Source organism: Oncorhynchus keta, chromosome 6, assembly GCF_023373465.1.
Source record: "Oncorhynchus keta strain PuntledgeMale-10-30-2019 chromosome 6, Oket_V2, whole genome shotgun sequence".
Taxonomy (NCBI): domain Eukaryota; kingdom Metazoa; phylum Chordata; class Actinopteri; order Salmoniformes; family Salmonidae; genus Oncorhynchus; species Oncorhynchus keta.
Window position 1 is genome coordinate 14376412 of NC_068426.1, and position 15831 is coordinate 14392242.

At 40.6% G+C, this 15831-nt stretch overlaps 1 protein-coding gene and 1 pseudogene across 1 annotated transcript; both read left to right on the forward strand.

Moving 5' to 3' along the window:
• The window catches only part of LOC118385751 (protein phosphatase 3 catalytic subunit alpha-like), an 89842-nt pseudogene extending 85795 nt beyond the window's left edge, over positions 1-4047 (forward strand).
• A 451-nt stretch (positions 4048-4498) lies between these two features.
• Positions 4499-10897, forward strand: ecscr (endothelial cell surface expressed chemotaxis and apoptosis regulator). The gene is made up of 11 exons (XM_035771764.2): positions 4499-4851; positions 5159-5209; positions 5398-5514; positions 5618-5680; positions 8110-8232; positions 8610-8741; positions 8867-8962; positions 9971-10004; positions 10104-10174; positions 10370-10458; positions 10587-10897. The coding sequence occupies exons 1-11, from the start codon at positions 4794-4796 to the stop codon at positions 10593-10595; spliced, it is 843 nt and encodes a 280-aa protein (XP_035627657.1). The 5' UTR covers positions 4499-4793; the 3' UTR covers positions 10596-10897.
• The last annotated feature ends 4934 nt before the right edge of the window (positions 10898-15831 follow it).

Sequence of the window (15831 nt, forward strand, 5' to 3'; positions counted from 1 at the left end):
AAGGATCAAGAGATGTACTTTACATGAATTACATGGTGTGCTCAGGAAAAACAAAGCATTTTCGAAGTTTGATCAAGTTTGATACCTTACATATAAATATAAACACATGGATTTGTTATTGTATGCAAGTAATTTAAACCATGCAAAGTGAGGTGCTACCAAGAGCTGCATGATAGTTTCGGGTATTTTATGCTCAGGCATGATTCCTTCTTTTATTTTTTGGGATTTGGCTTATCTTCCGCCCCCATCTGGTTGAAAGATGCATCGCATGCAGGGAGAACAGGAGACAGGCGAGCGCTAAGGTGAAATACAGTATGCATCATGAAGTCAAATGAATGGTATCATGAGCATGATGTGTCATCTATGTGAACAATAGAGTCTCCAAAGATAGTGAATAAATGAAGATGTCCCACTCAGGCCATTTACCATTGAAAAAAATGGTTAGAGATCCGGTCTGCTTAAGGGGTGGCTCTCCAATAGGCACCAATGCGTTAGCAGCTGGGTCTGGTCTGCTTAGTTCATTGTCTGTATATGTACCAGAAAAAAGGAGCGAGTGAGATGACTCGCTGCTTCTTCTTCCGACGATGTACGGAGCAACATGATTATGTCATGCAACTGGTACTGTAATGTCATGTTGGCTTCATGATACATAATTATAACAACCGTAAACAAGGGCGCTATTCTAGCAAACAAGGTTGCTTTTCCACGAGGGGAAGTTTGTCTAAGTTATTAAAGGAGGGTGCCAATCTAGTAAACAATGGTTCTATTGTTGTAAACAAGTGTACTATTCTAGTATAGGAGGGTTCTATTGCTGTAAACAAGTGTGCTATTCTAGTAAAGGAGGGTTCTATTGTTGTAAACAAGTGTGCTATTCTAGGAAAGGAGGGTTCTATTGTTGTAAACAAGTGTGCAATTCTAGTATAGGAGGGTTCTATTGTTGTAAACAAGTGTGCTATTCTAGGAAAGGAGGGTTCTATTGCTGTAAACAAGTGTGCTATTCCAGTAAACAAGGGTTCTATTGTTGGAAACAAATGTGCTATTCTAGTAAAGGAGGGTTCTATTGTTGTAAACAAGTGTACTATTCTAGTATAGGAGGGTTCTATTGCTGTAAACAAGTGTGCTATTCTAGTAAAGGAGGGTTCTATTGTTGTAAACAAGTGTGCTATTCCAGTAAACAAGGGTTCTATTGTTGGAAACAAATGTGCTATTCTAGGAAAGGAGGGTTCTATTGTTGTAAACGTTGTAAGTTGCAGTTGTTTGTCTGTGAGTTGCTGGCTGAGTGTCATTGACTCACTCTCTCAGATATTTCTCTCAGAGGAGCCTGTGGATATCTTAAGGTTTCTGATATCACTCTATCCACAATTAAATCTATTCAAATCGTCTTTATTTACTCTAAACTGTGTTCAGATGTCTTTCTAGACTTGTGTCAAATTATCTTTGAATTCACAATGCTAGCTTTGACTGAGAGAGAACCCACGTGGGAGAGAACTGCTGTGTGACATGAGAACGTAGCAAAAATAGAAACACTTTCAAAGGCTGCGTTTAGACAGGCAGCCCATTTCTATCCTCTGCCGAGTCCCCAACAACTGGATCTTCCGATTTCCATGGGAAATGGAAAGAAAGCCTGTGACACGACTTCCACTTTTGGACGTTAAACAAGGCGACACTCCATCTTAACCCCTGCTCCACCTTTACTGGATTGGTTGAACAGTGCAGAAGAGAAACTCCCCCGACAGTTTTTTCTTCTTCTCAAAACCAGTATGTTTCTTTTACGCCTGCAACATTAGGTGATATTTTGAACAATCACATCAGATCTTTTCACAGCAGATTTTTTTTTCAGAGCTGATCTGATTGGTCAAAAGACCAGAATTGTGTTGAATCAGAATTGGGTTGCCTGTCTAAATGAAGCCTATTACATTCAGGCCAAAGGATGGTACTTCCAAATAATATTTGATGTAAAAAGCATATAATGTAGGTTATGTTTAACCATTTTCCTATGAGAGTACACAAAGAGGTATAATCAATGTGGATTTAATGGATTTAAAATCAATGTTTCTCATTTATAAATGATGTCATGATACAGTGATACTGATCCCCTGTATGTACTCTCTCTCCTCCCACCTGTCCTCCCTGCAGCCATCCGTGGGTTCTCTCCCCAGCATAAGATTGCCAGCTTCGAGGAGGCCAAGGGCCTAGACCGTATCAATGAGCGCATGCCTCCCCGAAGAGTCGGGGTCAACCACGTGGGACAGTCCATGGGCAAGATGAACATGTCCGAGGCCAACGGCACGGAAGACAATGACAATGACGACAGCAACAGTCAGTGATGTTTCGCCCCACGGCCCGCCCCAGAGTCCATGTGACTGCCTTGCTGTGCGCCAAGACATCGCCAAATCGTGATATCAGGCCTCAGAATATAGACATAACATAACACACCCACAGACACAACACAACATCTGCATCTACCGCCTGCTGCTCTTTCATCCAATTAGAGAAAAAAATCAAATGTTACATCTCGTTCAAATGGGTACGGTGGTTTATTTTTTATACGCCAGGTCCCCACAAAGGGGACCTGAGCACAGAAGGGAGTGGGGCCAGAGCTTAGGACAGGGAGGAGGAGAGGAGGCCAACGGGGCGGGATGTAGGGGAACCTGTTGGGATGAGGGCCAGGGATGTGGTCCTGTGGGCATGTTTGTTGTTCCCTCTCTCAATCCAATCACAGACCAAGTGGGCAGGGTTTGGAGTCCCACGCGTTCTCCCATGTCTGTTACAGTACGTCCTCATGGGGTCTGACACAAGACACTCTTGTACAGTACCCATGTCACACACACATGTTACTATTTCGAATCAGAGTTTCATTCAAGATCTCATCTCCTACAGAAATGATCTCGCTAGTCAACATGTTTTGCTACTAGTATTAATGAATACAAAAAAAATATATACTAAATCTTGTTTGTAAGAAAGGACATTTGAAATTGAAAAATATGTAGATTTTACTACTTGCAATGCGATCTTACCTGAAAACTCTTCTTTCTTGATTTATTTTGTGGTAAGATGCCATGAGCCTGCGGGGGAAGGGGTAGAGGTGGAACATGGGCTTGACTGTGGCCTCTCCACCAACCAAAGCCACAGTCTGTCATGTTTAGGTGCTGCAGTCCCAGCTCTGGGTCTACCTTCTGTCACCCTCTACCTGATTGTTTCTCACCTGCCTGTAACTAAAGAGAGAATGCACATAGAACGTCAAATCTTCTGTTGCAGTAAAAAATGATCTAAAATATATATATATATAAGGAATTATAAAAATGGACAATAACGAAAACAACGTTTTTTTTAACAGCATCCACGGTATGGAACGCATCGATGCATGCAATTAAGTTCCTTATTGATATGTGAAATTATAATTGTGATGTTTCAATATAGTAGACTTGAATTATTTATTTCATCAAATTTTATTTGTAAAGTTCCCCTTTGTTTTATATATAATACTTTTTTATTCTTGCTTCCTTTGATTATTATTTTTTCATTTTTTTCATCAATATTTTGAGTTTTTTATATTACTCTTGATTTATTTAAGTTGATTGTTTTGCTGTACAGGCAGATATGCTCTTTTTAAGGTGTGAAGCCTTTTTCTGTTCTGTTGGTGTACAGAAGTTGTTCAATTGTGTGAATGAACATATTACTCAGTGAAAAGCAACATTCAGGCTGCCAAAGCATGATCGCATGGTTTGTTCAAATGTAAACAAATTGGACACAATGAAAATCCTGTCTCACTTACTTTTAAAAGGAAAACAATATATTCTCATTATAATTCTTGATGATATTGGTATTATTCTCACGATTAAGCTTAAGGTTATTTTTTCCTTCCACTGTTTTCTGATCCTTGTTTGGTCTAGACGTGGTTTATTTTGAAGAAGGAATTTTATGAATTTTGTGACAATTTTTTCTTGTAATTTTTTTGGGCCATTTGACTTCATAAACACATTGTAAGCATGCCCTATGGGACAAATCACGTTTTTTACTCTTGAATAAAATATGCATGAACCAATAGTGTGGCTTCCAGTTTCTCATCGATAGATAGGAAATATATTCTCACAGTGTGCTACATGATGGGAATAGGATGCCTTTTCACAATTTAGGCCGCGCCCAAACAATATGCTCTGTGGGATGAGGTGTGTGTGTGTGTGTGTGTGTGTGTGTGTGTGTGTGTGTGTGTGTGTGTGTGTGTGTGTGTGTGTGTGTGTGTGTGTGTGTGTGTGTGTGTGTGTGTGTGTGTGTGTGTGTGTGTGTGTGTGTGTAAAATGGGCAGCTTCAGTTTTCAAGGGAACTGCTTTTTCATAGTCAACCTGAATCCCAAACAGTGGGCGAATGTGCTTTTCTCTACCGTTTCCATGAGGGCATTCCATCTGCTTCCTGCCATTCTTCCACAGGAAACTCTGGGAACAGCGTCAGACAGGCCCTGGCAACCACTCCCACCTCACACTGAACCCACGGTAGAGGGCAAGTAGCTACTAACCACCACTCTATGCAACACGACGGCAACATCTCGCTTCCAGGACCTTAACCATACCCTCTCATTAACACAGGCAAATACACGCAGACACACACTCAGGCCACAAGTTTAGACAGCTGCCACACACGGACACACTCAGAGAGACTCCATACTCTCTCTAGTACGTTCATGACAGTGGGTTCTCTTGCCCTGAGTGACCCCACACATTTTACACATTCAATAATACATACACAGAGTGTGAATTTGCAAAGCTCCAGACAGAGGAAACGCTGTGGATTTGGACATGGATCTGCTTCTGTATCCTGTCCCTCTGCTGAGTGTGTTTCTCCTCATTCCAGCAGGTAGGTTTAGCTGAATAAAGGCAATGCGGCCAGATTACGGCCACTAGTCTTACATAGATATTGCTTCAATAGTCTTTCAACTCTCTGTTTGACATCCAATTGTTTTTAACGTATTACTTTGAGAAGTTCTCTCTCTTGATAGAAATTGTAGTTGTACATTAACTGTATCACGCTAGAGAAACAGGAGATGACTAAATATGGTGCTTTTTAATGATATCAGATGTGTTTAATTAGCCAGAGGACAAAAGCTGTTTTGGTACTGTAGTTTTCAGAGGAAGCCAGACCTTACTAGAGCTGTTTGTTACAGTTTCAGCCCAATCTGCCATCAATCTGACCAACCAGACAGAGGTTCCCATGGGTGAGTTTAGGCCTAGTTTGCTGTAACTCTCTGACTCTGGCCAAGAATGAATGAATTTGGTAGGATAAATTATTTTGACTAGGGAACTGCTTGATCACCAGAGCTGTTTAACCATCATCAGAAACTGATATTGTAGTCACCTGACCATGTAGGTCACTGTTATTTGATGAAGATGTTTCAACTCACAGTGACCTCACCCACAACACTGTCATCCAACACTATGCATGTGGCTGGCAGCGCAACAACCCCAACTACAGCCCAGCCAATGACTGATGTGACATCATCCCCAGCACCCTCACCGCCAGGTAACTCTGGTCTTCTATAGGGCTTATCTGCTGTGTTTTCTCATTGCTAATGTTTGGAGTAGAACTGAGAGAAAGTATTGCATTCATTTTGTTGTTTTTCTAGGGAACAACACTCTTGTGACAACCCTCAGTGCCCTGCAGTCAAATCAATCAACAGCCTCACCTGGTAATACAGACAAAATGTAGCATTCTGTACTAAATCAAAAATCAAATCCAATGTTATTGGTCACATACACATATTTAGCAGATGTTATTGGTCACATACACATATTTAGCAGATGTTATTGGTCACATACACATATTTAGCAGATGTTATTGGTCACATACACATATTTAGCAGATGTTATTGGTCACATACACACATTTAGCAGATGTTATTGGTCACATACACATATTTAGCAGATGTTATTGGTCACATACACATATTTAGCAGATGTTATTGGTCACATACACACATTTAGCAGATGTTATTGGTCACATACACATATTTAGCAGATGTTATTGGTCACATACATATTTAGCAGATGTTATTGGTCACATACACATATTTAGCAGATGTTATTGGTCACATACACATATTTAGCAGATGTTATTGGTCACATACACATATTTAGCAGATGTTATTGGTCACATACACACATTTAGCAGATGTTATTGGTCACATACACATATTTAGCAGATGTTATTGGTCACATACACATTTAGCAGATGTTATTGGTCACATACACACATTTAGCAGATGTTATTGGTCACATACACACATTTAGCAGATGTTATTGGTCACATACACACATTTAGCAGATGTTATTGGTCACATACACACATTTAGCAGATGTTATTGGTCACATACACACATTTAGCAGATGTTATTGGTCACATACACACATTTAGCAGATGTTATTGGTCACATACACACATTTAGCAGATGTTATTGGTCACATACACATTTAGCAGATGTTATTGGTCACATACATATTTAGCAGATGTTATTGGTCACATACATATTTAGCAGATGTTATTGGTCACACACACATTTAGCAGATGTTATTGGTCACATACACATTTAGCAGATGTTATTGGTCACATACATATTTAGCAGATGTTATTGGTCACATACATATTTAGCAGATGTTATTGGTCACATACACATTTAGCAGATGTTATTGGTCACATACATATTTAGCAGATGTTATTGGTCACATACACATTTAGCAGATGTTATTGGTCACATACATATTTAGCAGATGTTATTGGTCACATACATATTTAGCAGATGTTATTGGTCACATACATATTTAGCAGATGTTATTGGTCACATACACATTTAGCAGATGTTATTGGTCACATACATATTTAGCAGATGTTATTGGTCACATACACATATTTAGCAGATGTTATTGGTCACATACATATTTAGCAGATGTTATTGGTCACATACATATTTAGCAGATGTTATTGGTCACATACATATTTAGCAGATGTTATTGGTCACATACACATATTTAGCAGATGTTATTGGTCACATACACATTTAGCAGATGTTATTGGTCACATACATATTTAGCAGATGTTATTGGTCACATACACATATTTAGCAGATGTTATTGGTCACATACACATTTAGCAGATGTTATTGGTCACATACATATTTAGCAGATGTTATTGGTCACATACACATATTTAGCAGATGTTATTGGTCACATACACATATTTAGCAGATGTTATTGGTCACATACATATTTAGCAGATGTTATTGGTCACATACACATATTTAGCAGATGTTATTGGTCACATACATATTTAGCAGATGTTATTGGTCACATACACATATTTTAGAGATGTTATTGGTCACATACACATATTTAGCAGATGTTATTGGTCACATACACATATTTAGCAGATGTTATTGGTCACATACATATTTAGCAGATGTTATTGGTCACATACACATTTAGCAGATGTTATTGGTCACATACACATTTAGCAGATGTTATTGGTCACATACATATTTAGCAGATGTTATTGGTCACATATACATATTTAGCAGATGTTATTGGTCACATACACATTTAGCAGATGTTATTGGTCACATACACATTTAGCAGATGTTATTGGTCACATACACATATTTAGCAGATGTTATTGGTCACATACACATTTAGCAGATGTTATTGGTCACATACATATTTAGCAGATGTTATTGGTCACATACACATTTAGCAGATGTTATTGGTCACATACATATTTAGCAGATGTTATTGGTCACATATACATATTTAGCAGATGTTATTGGTCACATACACATTTAGCAGATGTTATTGGTCACATACACATTTAGCAGATGTTATTGGTCACATACACATATTTAGCAGATGTTATTGGTCACATACACATTTAGCAGATGTTATTGGTCACATACATATTTAGCAGATGTTATTGGTCACATACACATATTTAGCAGATGTTATTGGTCACATACACATTTAGCAGATGTTATTGCGGGTGTAGTGAAATCCTTGTGTTACTAGCGTCCAACACAGGGCTACAATAAACCGCAGTAAGAGTTTTGTTGATGTTATTGTGGACGTGTTTCAGGAAATGCCAGCAGTGACAATGAGGCACCCACATCCTCACCTCGACTATCGTGTCCTAACGTCAGAAGCTCTGCTCAGGCTAATATACCTAGTACCCCCTCACAAGACACTGCTGCTGGACCAGGTAAACACTATTTCTCCGTCTGTCTTAGTCCTCTGTCTGCTGATGATAAGTTGATGTGCCTTTTGTCTGAATGGTGTGCATATCCTGTTATTGGATAGTATTCGGAAATCATGATCCAGGAAATTCTGATTTGCCAGCTGTGCTTTACAGAGGTGAGGAATTCTGAGAAAGACATGTGTCATTCACAGTGCATGTTTTCACCTTTATTTAACCAGGTAAGTTCTCATTTACATGTGTGTTATGATCACAAGCTGCATTTACGGTCAACCTTACATGTGTGCCGTATAACAATCTCCTGGTCCTAATATCTTTGAAAATGGGCATTTCTCATGTAGTGTTTGCTGTAAGTTGACTTACATGCCTGTTTATGTGTTTAGTCTTAGGATCAACGGCTACTGCAACAGCAACCACTTCGACCTCTGTGACTTCTCCTGAGGGACCCAAAGGGACACACACAGACATCCCTCCCACTCAGTCACAGGGCAAGAGCCTCACCATGCTTGCCTTTGGTATGCTTAACGATACATGATGATGATGACGATGATTAAAACATTGTTATGTAACAGTGCAATGTTAATATCCTATACTCAGGTGGAGTACAACTAACTCTGTCTGGGATGTTGCTCCCCTACAGGTGTCATGAGTTTAATCCTCATTCTCATCATTATCATGGTGGTTTTAGTAACAGTGGTCAACCTAAAAGACAAGTGCAGCAACTCCAAGGAGGAAGGTAAATGTAAAGGATGATCATTCATGTGAGAGAATGGATACATGAGAGTAACAGTATCTATAGGTATGTTATGTGTATCCATGTTAACACCTGTAAAGATCTCTCTTCTTAGACGCTAACTACCATTAACGTTTATTCATGACGGTATCTTCTGGCCAGGGGAAGTTTTGTTAAGAGCCCTGACGCTCGTTCTGAACGTTAACACACTTTGGCTCGCGGTACAGTTTTGGAAACATAAGGAATGTATGTTTAATATCAGTGAGAAATTATATTTAAAAAATTTAAAGAGTAAATTCCCACACAGCTTTATAGGTTAGGGTTAGTGTTCCCACACAGCTTTATAGGTTAGGGTTAGTGTTCCCACACAGCTTTATAGGTTAGGGTTAGTGTTCCCACACAGCTTTATAGGTTAGGGTTAGTGTTCCCACACAGCTTTATAGGTTAGGGTTAGTGTTCCCACACAGCTTTATAGGTTAGGGTTAGTGTTCCCCCACAGCCATATTCCCATGTTACAGCATTTGTTTAAGGAAGACCGACAACGGAGACAACCACCTGTACTAATTAGCTATATAGCATGCTCCGAACATCTGTGTGTAAGAATAACTCGGAAGGAGGTGTAGCAGAACTGTAGTTTGTCAGCTGGAGACACACAGCTGTATGCATCTGTGCAAACCTGCCACAGTAAGTGTATTTTATTTATTTGAAAGATTATTTCTCACTGATATGAAAGATAAGTTCCATATGTTTAGAAAAAAGTTTATCGCAAGCGATGATTATTGACGTTTCTAAACATTAAAACAGAGCGTCTGGATTACAGTTCACATGGTCCCACCGGTAAGCAGCGCTTCTAGCTGAGAACCCCTGGGATAAGGCAGAAAGCCTTGTTAATGCCTGGGGTTCTCCAGAGTTATGGCCATGCCCGCTTGAGAAGAGAGTAGTTCTAGTCAGTGAATAACATCATGTCACACATACCAGACAAAGAGAATCACCACAGTTTCTGTTCCACAGGTAAAAAGAGCAGTGATTCTGTGGTGTCTGAAAGGTATGCACACCAAAGTATACACATGCATAGTGTTGATAGGGTACGACAACACTGAATGTGTCTCTGTTTATGTTTGTAATTAATCTATTTTCTCCATAGCAATGTCACGTTTAGTGGAGAAAAAGAGAGCATCACTTTGATCTCCATGAAGACCATTAACACAGAAACTGGTAGGGAAAATGGCACAGTAGTGCTTCACTTTGAAATAGTCCCCAAACCAATATTGAGGGGCCTCTGTTTTTGTTCCTTATAATAGCTATAATTGCTGATGATTATTGGGGGGGGAAATGGGCTCGCTATTCACAGTGATACAAGAAATGTGGGAGCATGGTGTGAGCCTAAAACATCTCTCTCTTTTCCCCCAGACACAGACTCCCCCCAGGTCTCCTCCATTCACAGTACAACACTGGACTATGAGGAGCAGGAGCAAAACAGGGACCTATTGAACAACAAGGTGGGCTCAGGAAAATACTCTTCACCAGCACTAACTGCAATGGATACAACCACTTCTTATAGAGAATAGATAAAGGCAGACATCCAATGGTTTGAAGTTAATACTACATATTGTGTTATTTTTTTCAGCTGGTGTGAAAATAAAGACCCTAGAGATGTTCCGTTCCAAAACACAGAAACCACCAAACTACTCAAACAAAATAGTAGAGTGGTTGTTCTATACACCTGAGATCAAGTTACCGGGAGTCCACACAGCACCTGAATTCATAGCTGTGGAGATATTATACATTAAGCTACAACTAGGCCTACCTTTGTGTCTGATGTGTCTACATGTTGCCATTCTAATACAAATATCCCATGTATTTGTGTGATGATATCAAAACTGCCTTTATGGAGACAATGTTGTGTGTTCTGTTTCATATATATTTTTTATTTTTTTATTTTATTTCACCTTTATTTAACCAGGTAGGCCAGTTGAGAGCAAGTTCTCATTTACAACTGCAACCTGGCCAAAAACAACAGAGTTACACATGGGATAAACAAACATACAGCCAATAACACAATAGTCAAATCTGTATACAGTGTGTGCAAATGAAGTAAGGAGGTAAGGCAATAAATAGGCCAATAGTGGCGAAGTAATTAAAATGTAGCAATTTATGTGTGCAAAAGAGCAGAAAAACAAAAACAAATATGGGGATGAGGTAGGTAGTTGGTTGGATGGGCTATTTACAGATGGGCTGTGTACAGCTGCAGCATTCAGTAAGCTGCTCTGACAGCTGACACTTAAAGTTAGTGAGGGAGATATAAGTCACCAACTTTTGTGATTTTTGCAATTCGTTCCATGCATTGGCAGTAGAGAACTGGAAGGAAAGGCTGCCAAACAAGGTGTTGGCTTTGGGGATGACCAGTGAAATATACCTGCTGGAGTGCGTGCTATGGGTGGGTGTTGCTATGGTGACCAGTGAGCTGAGATAAGGTGGAGCTTTACCTAGCAAAGACTTATAGATGACCTGGAGCCAGTGGGTTTGGCGACGAATATGTAGCGAGGACCAGCCAACGAGAGCATACAGGTCGCAGTGGTGGGTAGTATATAGGGGCTTTCATGACAAAATGGATGGCACTGTGATAGACTGCATCCAATTTGCTGAGTAGAGTGTTGGAGGCTATTTTGTAAATGACATCGCCAAAGTCAAGGATCCGTAGGATAGTCCGTTTTACGAGGGTATGTTTGGCAGCATGAGTGAAGGAGGCTTTGTTGCAAAATAGGAAGCCGATTCTAGATTTAACTTTGGATTGGAGATGCTAAATGTGAGTCTGGAAGGAGAGTTTACAGTCTAACCAGACACCTAGGTATTTATAGTTGTCCACATATTGTAAGTCATAACCGTTCAGAGTAGTGATGCTAGTCAGGCGGACGGGTGCGGGCAGCGATCAGTTGAAGAGCATGCATTTCGTTTTACTTGCATTTAAGAGCAGTTGGAGGCCACAGAAGGAGTGTTGTATGTCGTTGAAGCTCGTTTGGAGGTTGTTAACACAGTGTCCAAAATAGGGCCGGATGTGTACAGAATGGTGGTGTCTGCGTAAAGGTGGATCAAAGAATCACCCACAGCAAGAGCGACATCATTGATAAATACAGAGAAAATAGTCGGCCTGAGAATTGAACCCTGTGGTACCCCCATAGAGACTGCCAGAGGTCCGGACAACAGGCCCTCCGATTTTACACAATGAACTCTATCAGAGAAGTAGCTAGTGAACCAGGCGAGGCAGTCATTTGAGAAACCAAGACTTTTGAATCTGCTGATAAGAATACGGTCATTGACAAAGTCGAAAGCCTTGGCCAGGTCGATAAAGACGGCTGCACAGTACTGTATTTTATCAACGGCGGTTATGATATTGTTTAGGACCTTGAGCGTGGCTGAGGTGCACCCGTGACCAGCTCGGAAACCAGATTGCATAGCGGAGAAGGTACGGTGGTAATCGATATCGTCGGTGATCTGTTTGTTCACTTGGCTTTCTAAAAAGATGTTAGTAAGGCAGGGCAGGATGAATATAGGTCGGTAACAGTTTGGTCTAGAGTGTCTCCCCCTTTGAAGAGGGGGATGACCCCGGCCGCTTTCAATCTTTTGGAATCTCAGACGATACGAAAGAGAGGTTGAACAGACGAGTAATAGGGGTTGCAGCAATTGTGGTGTATAATTTTCAGAAGAGAGGGTCCAGATTGTCTAGCCCAGCTGATTTGTAGGGATCTAGATTTTGCAGCTCTTTCAGAACATCATCTGTCTGGATTTGGGTGAATGAGAAGTGGGGGGTGGGGGGGTGCAGAGCTGTTGGCCGGGTTTGGGGTAGCCAGGTGGAAAGTATGGCCAGCCGTAGAGAAATGCTTATTGGAATTCTCGATTATCGTGGATTTATCAGTGGTGACATTGTTTCCTAGTCTCAGTGCAGTGGGCAGCTGATAGGAGCTACTCTTATTTTCCATGGACTTTACAGTGTCCCAAAACTTTTTGGAATTAGTGCTGCAGGATGCAAATTTCTGTTTGAAAAAGCTAGCCTTTGCTTTCCTGACCGTGTGTATTGGCTCCTGACTTCCCTGAAAATGTACATATCGTGGGAACTATTCGAAGCTAATGCAGTATGCCACAGGGTATTTTTGTGCTGGTCAAAGGCAGTCAAGTCTGGAGTGAACCAAGGGCTATATCTGTTCTTAGTTTAAAAAAAATTGAAAGGGGCATGCTTATTTAAAATGGTGAGGAAAACACTTTTAAAGAACAAGCAGGCATCCTCTACTGACGGGATGAGGTCAATATCCTTCCAGGATACCCTAGCCAGGTAAGTTTTAAAGGCCTGCTCGCAGAAGTCTTTTAGGGAACGTTTGACAGTGATGAGGGGTGGTCGTTTGACCGCGGACCCATAACGGATACAGGCAATGAGGCAGTGATCGCTGAGATCCTGGTTGAAAACAGCAGAGGTGTATTGGTCAGGATGATATCTATGAGGGTGCCCATGTTTATGGATTTAGAGTTGTACCTGGTAGGTTCTTTGATAATTTGTGTGAGATTGAGGGCATCTAGCTTAGATTGTAGGACTGTCGGGGTGTTAAGCATATCCCAATTTAGGTCACCTGACGATAGATGGGGGGCAATCAATTCATATATGGTGTCCAGGACACAGCTGGGAGCTGAGTGGGGTCTATAACAAGCGGCAACAGCGAGGGACTTATTTCTGGAGAGATGTATCTTTAAAAGTAGAAGCTCGAACTATTTGGGCATAGACCTGGATAGTAATGACAGAACTCTGCAGGCTTTCTCTACAGTAGATTGCAATTATGCCCCCTTTAACAATTCTTTGTTGATGGAAAATGTTGTAATTGGGGATGGAAATTTCTGAATTTTTGGTGGCCTTCCTAAGCAAGGATTCAATCACGGCTAGGACATCAGGGTTGGAGGAGTGTGCTAAAGTAGTGAATAAAGCAAACTTAGGGGGGAGGCTTCTGATGTTAACATGCATGAACCCAAGGCATTTACGGTTGTAGAAGTCAACAAATGAGAGCGCCTCTGGACACACAGGGTCTGGGTTAACCTCTACATCACTAGAGGAACAGAGGAGAAGTAGGACGAGGGTACGGCTAAAGGCTATAAGAACTGGTCGTCTAGTGCTTTGGGAACAGAGAATAAAAGGAGCAGAATTCTGGGTGTGGTAGGATAGATTCAGGGCATAGTGTACAGAAAAGAGTATGGTAGGGTGTGAGTAAAGTGGGGGTAAACCTAGGCATTGAGTGACTATGAGAGAGGTTGCATCTCTGGAGGCGCCAGTTAAGCTAGGTGCGGTCTCCGCATATGTGGGGGGTGTGACAAGGGGGCTATCTGAGGCATGTTGAGCGGGACTAGGAGCTCCGCAGTAAAATAAAACAATGAGAGCTGCCCTAAACAACAGTATACAAGGCATATTAACATTAGAGAAAGGCAAAAAGCAATCAGGGGCGGCAGAGTAGCCTAGTGGTTAGAGCGGCGGACTAATAACAGTAAGATTTCAAGATCGAATCCCCGAGCTGACAAGGTAGAAATCTGTCATTGTGCCCCTGAACAAGGCAGTTAACCCACTGTTCCTAGGCCGTCATTGAAAATAAGAATTTGTTCTTAACTGACTCGCCTAGTAAAAAATGTTTCAAAAATTCAGAAGTGTTTATTGGGAGAGCTAAGACAACAATGGGTAACTGGCAAAGAGGGTCAGTTAGCTACACACAGGGCCTGAGTTTGAGGCTGGGGTTGACAGATAAACAAAATTAAGTACTGTGTTAATGAACTATCCAGCAGGCATCAGCTGTGTAGCTAAGTTATCATAGGGTCCGATGAGCAGTAATAGATGAAACAGGGAGCAATTCGGTAGTTGATTACTACACTAGGCAAGTAGGAGACACGGCGTTCAGGAAGCTAGCGGGGCGGCGCCTAGCAGATGGATCATCACCAACATCCACAACCCAGAGGCTGGTTGAGAGCACATTGGCTGAATTATATCAGCAGACCAGTTGTGATGGATCGGCGGAGGGTCCAAGCCTATATATATATATTTATATATATATATATATACACACTTAAAAACATCCTTGTTCTTGAAAGAAAAGCTCATTGTTTTGTCCATTAAAATAACATCAAATTGATCAGAAATACAGTGCAGACATTGTTAATGTTGTTCATGACTATTGTAGCTGGAAACGGCAAAATTGTTTTATGGAATATCTATATAGGTGTTAAGAGGCCCATTATCAGCAACCATTACTCCTGTGTTCCAATGTCACGTTGTGTTAGCTAATCCAAGTTTATCATTTTAAAAGGCTAATTGATCAAATCAATCAAATCAAATGTTATTTGTCACATACACATGGTTAACAGATGTTAATGCGAGTGTAGCGAAATGCTTGTGCTTCTAGTTCCGACAATGCAGTAATAACCAACAAGTAATCTAGCTAACAATTCCAAAACTACTACCTTATAGACACAAGTGTAAGGGGATAAGAATATGTACATAAAGATATATGAGTGAGTGATGGTACAGAGCGGCATAGGCAAGATACAGTAGATGGTATTGAGTGCAGTATATACATATGAGATGAGTATGTAAACAAAGTGGCATAGTTAAAGTGGCTAGTGATACATGTATTACATAAAGATGCAGTAGATGATATAGAGTATAGTATATACATATACATATGAGATGAATAATGTAGGGTATGTAAACATTATATTAGGTAGCATTGTTTAAAGTGGCTTGTAAGTCGCTCTGGATAAGAGCGTCTGCTAAATGACTTAAATGTAAATGTAAATGTAGTGATATATTTTACATAATTTCCCATCAATTCCCATTATTAAAGTGGCTG

Coding starts and splice junctions, on each gene's coding strand:
- ecscr (XM_035771764.2), top strand. CDS start 4,794: ATGGATCTGCTTCTGTATCCTGTCCCTCTGCTGAGTGTGTTTCTCCTC. Junction 8,742..8,866: donor CCTCACCATGCTTGCCTTTG/GTATGCTTAACG, acceptor GCTCCCCTACAG/GTGTCATGAGTTTAATCCTC. Junction 8,963..9,970: donor CAGCAACTCCAAGGAGGAAG/GTAAATGTAAAG, acceptor TCTGTTCCACAG/GTAAAAAGAGCAGTGATTCT.